Source organism: Amia ocellicauda, chromosome 11 (assembly GCF_036373705.1).
Source record: "Amia ocellicauda isolate fAmiCal2 chromosome 11, fAmiCal2.hap1, whole genome shotgun sequence".
NCBI lineage: Eukaryota > Metazoa > Chordata > Actinopteri > Amiiformes > Amiidae > Amia > Amia ocellicauda.
The window spans coordinates 22213170-22221676 of NC_089860.1; the positions used below are offsets into that span (position 1 = coordinate 22213170).

General features: G+C 39.2%; 1 protein-coding gene across 1 annotated transcript; it reads left to right on the top strand.

The window, feature by feature from the left end:
- Positions 1–2155: 2155 nt before the first annotated feature.
- Positions 2156–7429, top strand: spry4 (sprouty homolog 4 (Drosophila)). The gene is made up of 2 exons (XM_066716954.1): positions 2156–2308; positions 5561–7429. Exon 2 carries the CDS (start codon positions 5593–5595, stop codon positions 6526–6528), a length of 936 nt encoding a protein of 311 aa, XP_066573051.1. The 5' UTR covers positions 2156–2308; positions 5561–5592; the 3' UTR covers positions 6529–7429.
- The last annotated feature ends 1078 nt before the right edge of the window (positions 7430–8507 follow it).

Genomic DNA, 8507 nt, shown 5'->3' on the forward strand with positions numbered 1-8507 from the left:
TTGTGCACATAAGTTCCACAGGAAAGAATACTTTGATTGCTCCCTGGCTGCCCTGAGTTTCTTTAACTGCTTATTAAATGGCATTTCTGCAACAAAATATGAAGAGGATGCTTCAACAGCTGCTAGCTTTTCATTTAATATTATTATGATTATGATTATTATTATTAATTATCATTATAATATCATGATTCATTACACTTTTATTTTTTTATAAATTGATATGTTAAACAAGGCTCAGTGTGTGTGTTTTTTTTGCATACATTACTATATTAAATGTTTTCTAATAAAAAGCAACAACAGAAGAAAGAGATGTTTGTTGATAACAGTTACCCGGGATGTTTGAGCACTGACTCCCTGGGGACCACTTGCTTTGGCGCTGTGATTGACAGGGACCCCGTGTTTAAAGAAAGTGTGCGGACTCTTCGAGAAAGACAGGGAAACAGTGGGTGAGCTCAGTGGCTATTCTTACCAGGAAGGACCTTCTCTTGGGGAGTCAAACCAACCCCACATTTGCCAAGTAAGGACACATAGAATTGGGGTAAGATTAGCATTGCACATGTATTCTAAAACACGTTCATTGTACACACACTGGTCTGTAATCGCCTGCAGGTAAACTGGAAATATTGCGCAACTCCAGCAGCCGAGCCTGGCTAAGCCTGCAATAGACTGACTCCACATGCGCTTTGGGAAATATATATGCCTACACTATATCTTTAGTTAGATCAAATAGCATGCCAAAATTGAAATGCAATACAACAAATTGGGGTTTTATTGTCGGTGTTGTAATACTATAGTTAATTACATTATTATTACTATTAATAATAATAATAATAATAATAATAATAATAATAATAATAATAATAATAATAATAACACTAAAAGATAAGAAGGGTGGCTGGCAGATGACCCTCTGGTTACGCTATTCTAGTCCCGCTGCGATCTATGGGGTGGGGGGGGGGCAGACAGTGGGCTGCTTTAAAGGAAATTTACAGTCATTTCCTCTGTGTGGTTTCGGTACAAATCAACAACATCCTGCTCCTTTGTGAGACGCACTATGTCTGCCAGCTCTCGGTGTCTGCCCTGGATTTCTGCATTGCAAAAAAATGGTCTTTTAACTGTTCATGAAACCGAGCCTGATAACCGTGAAACCGTTCCCCACGCAACCGCCTGTAGAAAACGGGTTTGAATGTATTAACCCGGGCACGAGTGACATGATAAATAACGATGTCGCTTATTCTTGCACTAACACACACACACTGGCCTGTCCTGTATTATTTAAAATACAACATTCATATTATGCTTGCGATCATGGATTCTTCTCCCTCCGAGCTGGTCAGACTCTGCGTTAGTCTGGGGAAGATCCTGCTGTTATAACTTGCTGCCCTGCATTGCGTTTTCGCCTCTTTCATCCATTTCTCTGACCAATTCAATCAATCATGTTTAGTTTAAATCTTCATTCAAGGTGAAGTAATAATAAACGCATAATACTTAGTAAGGGGGCAAAATGTAATGCAAAACAATAGGCACGAATAATGTCAGAACTATTTCTGATTGTGTAGCATGCATTCAAGGGGGAAATTGGACTTCACTTAATACAGTCCGCATACTTCAGATGGGGTTTATGGGGTTTAAGATATTAACTCATTATAATATATATGTGTGTATGTATTCTGAATAAACTGAAGTGGTCTGATATCGGACATTAATATATATTTTGAGGTCACAGGCTCCTCTAAGGGTACATAAATGTATGACTAAAAAAATAAATAAATAGCGTGGCGTGAGGTACATAACTACTCCATTCTTGTAATCCGGTGTGACATTGCTCTTGTGAAGGAAAGCTCCCAATTCCTCCATTCATGACATCCGGATATCGCGCCTGCGCAGTGACACGCTCAGTCCTCCCATTCATAAAAATGCGGCCCCCGCAGTTGCGCGCTGGCACGCTCTGCCCTCCCATTCACAAAACAACCAGCCAGTACGCCTGCGCAGTGAGGCCCTCACCCTCCCATTCACAAAACAGCTTGTCAGTGCGTCTGCGCAGTACGACTTTCACCCTCCCATTCACAAAACAACCCGTCAACGCACCTGCGCAGTACGGCCCTCACCCTCCCATTCATAAAAAAGCCATTTTCCCAAGCAGTTGCAACATCGTAGCCAGAAGCCTGCGTCCCCACCGCACTGCAGGTCCGAGGCGACTGCGATCGCGGATTTCTCTTTGGGTCCTTTTTTACCTGGACCGATCATATTGGAATATACAGTAAATGCAAAGAAAACAATCAAGGAAATGCATTGTTCTTCACAACAAGTAAGTTGCTGCATTTTTAATGCATCTGTCTATCTATATATCTATCTATCTATTTATCTCTATATATAGGCTGTATAATTGTATATATACTATATTTTCATATATATTATATATTTTAATAGATGAAAACCCTTATTGGAAATATTTTATTTCCAGTAGCATATTTCTGGCTCTTTTAGGTGCGTTAAAATACCTATTGGCCAGCATTTGGAACAAGCTGTTCTTTTATTGGCAATTTATGTCAATATTTAACTATGGTTTCTACCATTACGAAGACGCATGCAGCGTCAAGATACGTAAAAAGTTGGAAAGTGTAAAGACGTTTTATTTCTGTTCAAACATGTTAAATGTGTATGTCTCGAGTTCAAATTACAGAGGGTTTAAGGGCTGCATATACAAATTCACTGGTGGTATTGCGTGACTCTTCTCTGCAGCATTTGCATTCGTTTATCATGAAGCAGGGGTCAGCTGATGGTCAGTCTGTCCTTCTGTGCACAGAAACATTTTATTACCACCAAAAGCAGGCAACCTAGAGACCTAACACTGATACACCTCTTATTACCTTAAGATATACACCATATTGCCATGCGTTTTCGTCTTCCCTTGTTTTTCAACCTTTGTTTTTCTCCAGAAGCAATCTATAAGAAAGCGGATTACACGAAAAAGACAAATTAAAACAAGAATCATATCATGGGTTGAAGGGATATAAGAGATTACACACATCTGTCTAAGGCTGTTGTAGGGTCTGGCGAAGAGATTATAACGGAGAAGGAAGCGTCATGACAAGCAGTCCAAACCAATCGTACATGATGGGCATATAAAATAAGTTTATATTTAATCAATACATGCTTTTATCATACATTTAAGGTGCATTTAACACTTATGTACTTAGTATTAACAAGGTTAAGTTGCTTCAGATTTATTTATTCCTGTATATATTTATGTATTTATTTATTCCACAACATGCCCAGCTAGCAAAATGATGTTGTAGCAACGTTATCAGCAACGTTTTGTTACTTTTACGTTCGTTTAAAAGGTTGCAGAAACATTAATTTGTATGGTCATGATTACGTCCAGAAAACGTATCGCAACCTTCTTGTAACATAGTAAAACATTGTAACAATGTTACATAAATAAATAAATAAATACATTCTGGTTTTAATAACATTGCCACAACATTTATTTAGCACCATTCAGCATTTCTGACGCTGTCACGACGTTGCATTGGCCACAACCAACCTACAACCTTACTGCAACATTGTTATAACATTTTGTGTCAGCTGGTGCACAGTTAGTTTAGTGCACATCGGCCTAGCCATCCTATATTTTGCGTCAAAGTTGTCACCGCAATAGTTGTACTTCGCCAGTACACCCATCGCGGCCAGTCTGTGCTGTTGTGCGCCGCTGGGTTTTGTGCTGAATTACACGCAGTGATGCACTTGCAGGAATAGGATTTTGAAGTTACTGCTTATTTGTATTTGTTTGAGGTAATGTTTATAACAGTGTGGTATATATTTCTGACACGTTAGATTAAATAGTAAACGTGTTGAGGGTTAAATAACTAACGTGTTGAATACTATATTTTGCGTCTATATAAATGAACATATTTAAGTAAAATATACCGATTTCTAATTCTGGTTTATACTACTACTACTACTACTACTACTACTACTACTACTACTAATAATAATAATAATAATAATAATAATAACTAATGTGAAACTCTACTGTACTGTAAGATATTGTGCGGCTTTTTGCGGTGTGTGTTTCTGTGTGTGTAGGACTTTGCGTTTCTCTCAGCACTGCCTGTGTTTCTAATATTCCAACACACTGGCTATATTAAAACTGCACACAAAATGTGCTGTTATTATTCACAACAAGCAATGTGTAAAAGAGGACTTGCTCTAACACATTTGTTCTAAGACTATAATACTATTATAATAATGTTTTTTTTTCTGGAACTCGACATAATTTCAAAGATGCTAATTTGTAAAATACTAATTTATAATATTGTTCATATAGTCTTATTAGTATATTATCAGACAATTATCAGACAATTCGATCAGATTCGTTTGCGGTTTTAACTAAAAATACATTATATCACCAAAAAGTCCCCAGTCGCCTGAGCAGCATTCTTGTTCCACTTGCGATTAACTATGAAGTTAACTTGATGGAGTGTGTGTGGTTGCCAAAAATAAATTCCGCAGTCAAAAGGAAACCAGGGTAAATGGAGAACAATGTGCTTTTCCCACCTAATCTCATCCAGGCCGCTTCCTCTGTTTAGAGATATAACATGTAGCTAAAGTTAGCCGAGGTCCACTGTGTTTCACAGGAATATACTGAAGCACAACACCCTCCTTACATCCGCCCGACTTGTTAGAAATACCCAAAGCATAATTAATTTCCACTCCTATACAAGAGAGAAATATGGTTGTCCTTTCACTGGTAAACATTTAAATTCTTCCATAACTTTATACCAAGTTCTTAATACAACCTTATGTCACTAATATTACTAAAATAAAATAGTTCAACTTCATTGGATACCACTCACAATCAGCAATCATTACATCATTCGGCTATAAATTCAATCCTCGGGGTGTATAATTCAATTGAAGTGAATACTCGATAATGAAGTCTAGGTTGACATTGTCTTGCCTTCTTTTGCTTTCTTTCGTTACTTATTTATAAATTTTAGCTGTTGTATTGTCCCAAATAAATACTAATCACTATATGAATGAACAGACTTGTTTTGCTAGACTGAAAACAATCATATTTTATTTAGTAATAAAATAAATCTAGGAAACTTGTCACTTGTCACTTGTCTAACAGCTTACCTTAATCAACTTAATAAATATATATATATATATATACATATATACATATATACATTTTATTTATTTATTTTATTCTTCTGCTTTCTTTCTTCTACCTAAACAGGAACATACTTTTTCCATTGCCATTGTTTTAAATAATTTAAAACTCTGAAATCAGCATTTTCTTGAAATAATAATAATAATAATAATAATAATAATAATAATAATAATAATAATAATAATAATAATAATAATAATAATCGTATTTATTGTGCTTTAAACATGTAAATCACATTTAGATATAGTGCGTAACCTTAAAAAAATATTAGTTTGTTTAGTATACCAAAAACTGACAAAAATGAATATATTGACATTGGCACAGTATTGTGTTTGACAGATAGGTGCCCTGTGTAACACAACGATTGCTCTCTCCTTGCAGGGTGTTTAAATGCTCAGCACTCTGTGTGATATATGAAGGACGCAAAACTACAGATGGAGTCAAGGATTCCTCACCACATCCCAGGAGTCTCCTCTTCCATTATGGTACAGCCTTTGCTGGACAGCAGGGTCCCCTACGGGAGGTTACAGCACCCCCTGACCATCTTCCCCATTGACCAGATGAAGTCGTCTCACATTGAGAACGACTACATAGACAGTCCAGCCGTGGTGGCGCAGCAGCCGACCAGCCAGAAGCCCCTACGGGGGCCCCACGAATCCCTGCATGTGGGCCACCCACACCACCACCTGCAGCGGTGTGAGCCCAACGACATCACGCACCCATGGATCTCGTTCAGCGGCCGGCCCAGCTCCATCAGCAGCAGCAGCAGCACGTCCTCGGACCAGAGGCTGCTGGACCATGCCGCCCCACCCCCTGTGGCAGATCATGCCTCCCCGCGCTCCGTGAACATTCAACCCAAGCCTTTGAACTCCAAGCCCCTGGACCTCAAAGCCCCAGTGCCCCAGGAGGCCGTGAAAAAGCACATGCTGCTGTGTGATGAATGTGGCAAGTGTAAGTGCACGGAGTGTACCTTGCCCCGGACCCTGCCTTCCTGCTGGGTTTGCAACCAGGAGTACCTCTGCTCGGTTCAAAACCTTGTGGACTCTGCCACATGCATGTGCCTTGTCAAGGGAATATTTTACCATTGCACCAAGGACGACGATGACGAGGGCTCCTGCGCCGACCGGCCCTGCTCCTGCTCCCACTCGAACTGCTGCGCACGCTGGGCCTTCATGGGCGCCCTGTCCCTGGTGCTGCCCTGCCTGGTGTGCTACCTGCCTGCCATGGGCTGCGTCAAACTCTCCCAGAAGTGTTATGACACTGCCAGTCGCCCCGGCTGCCGCTGCACAGCCTCCCAGGCCTGCAAGGTGGTGGACGTGAAGGCCAGCAGTCAGGATAAGCCATCCTGATGAAGAGCAGCCGGCACTCTGGGCTCTGATTTACACTCAAGAGTTCCCAACACCTCCACCTCTGAACAGCCAATCCCAGATCTGGTGGATGGCAGCAATTATGGTACTTAAAGGGTTTTAAACTGTACTTAAGACTTATGATAATATTATGCTCAGATATAAAATGAAACAAACATTCAAGAACTGCTGGCTTGAAGGCCTGCTTACAAGAAAGTCTTTAACGCGTGACAAAGACTGAGGCAAAAAGAAACCAACAAAAAACAGCTAAAGGCACAATACATGTTTCTGTTTCTGTGCATTATTGAACTATTTATTACCCATCAACATGAGGTCTGCTGCATCACCCCTGTCTCTGTACCTTAAGGATATATAATATACTGGTATTTTTTTATTTATGCCTGCACAATAACATTAACATCTACTGTTGGCTGACATTCATATGCTGGGGGGTATTTTCAGTGGAATGAAAGGGGTTTACTCCTGATTTCAAAAGCTGCCCTTTCCATTCAATCAAAGATCCTAATGGCAAATGTGTTAAAACCATGGAGAAAGGGAGAGAGTGAACATTTTCTTCCAAGTATGGTAGCTTTAAAGCAACACAGTTACTAACCTAAAAAGCAAAAAGGAAAAGTCTTTGTAGATTTGAATCACATACGTGATTAAAGGAATAGTCCACATAACAGTGCGCTCGGTGCCGCCCACCATTTTACTCTGTGACAAGTCTTTCCATGGGGTTCACTATCTCAGCAGACTTTTTTTTTTTTTTTAATGTTCCACAAAGTCAGCAATTAACATTTATCTGAAGGTCTTTGCAGTTCAAAGGTTCACACATTAGTATAAACAGCCATAAGCCAACATCTATAAGCTTGGTACAAAGCTTTTGATTGGAAAAAAAAAGAAAGCTTTGAAGGAAAGTTGCACATCATGTTATAAAGCAATCATAAGGTTTCCCCACAAAGGACTGGTTTTATCTTTGATAACCCGGGGGGGAATTCCCCACACAGGGGAACGAGTGGAGTCCGCTTGTTTAATCGTTCCTCTATTTTGTGTAATGCATCTGGCAAAGAAGGAAAAAACACAGATACTGCCTATAGCCCATAGGCGATCTAAAATGTTACTAAAACAATGTGTGGTCAATCTCCCTTTAACATGAACAAGTCACGAAGGGGGAAAACCAAGTCCTGGTCACAGGATTAATTCAAAAAGACTCCTCAGGGATCATCTCATTTTGTTTCACTCATTAGAAGTGTTGTTTATCACAGTCCTCACAAAGGAAATGTAGAAAGACGCTGGGCCTAATTTACTAGGCTTTGCACAAGGAGCAAAGTTGGCTGTTTTCTTAATAACCTTTAGAAATAAGCTTTTAATTCATATTGTAAGTTGTTTTTCAAACCGTAGAAGAAGAAAAGAACTGTGGGTAGAACAAAGCAAAGTAAATCTGGACCAGTTTCTTTAAATCACCCATATAACTTGCACAAACTTTATAGATCAAAAACATCATTAATAATAGAAGAAAAGCACAGTATTAAGTACTATGGCAAAATGTCTGTTTCACATTAGTCTGTAAAGTTAAAGCCTACATGTCCACCACATTCTGTTTCACTACCTATCATAATATTAGACTCCCTGCTGCTGAACTGTATAAAACACACAAAAACAATGCATTTTATTGTAAATATCCTTTATTTTTTATTTTTTTCCAGAAAGTCTATTTTAGTGCTTATAAAATGTCAGGCCTCCAGCCAAATGAGGATTCTGCTCATATTCTTTATTTAAGGGACACTTTTCTGTTGTGCACTCAGAAACCTATGTGATCTTAAATGCTCTTAAAGGTACGGTGTCCTTTTTGCAGGGTGATCTAGTTTGACATAAAGGGATACTGTGTCTCCATACTGCTAACCCCAACTCCTACCCCTGTAATGGCCCCTGCAGTTTATATATGCTGATGTTTTCACTTGTGTTCTTGCACAAAGACAAAT

Coding starts and splice junctions, on each gene's coding strand:
- spry4 (XM_066716954.1), top strand. CDS start 5,593: ATGAAGGACGCAAAACTACAGATGGAGTCAAGGATTCCTCACCACATC.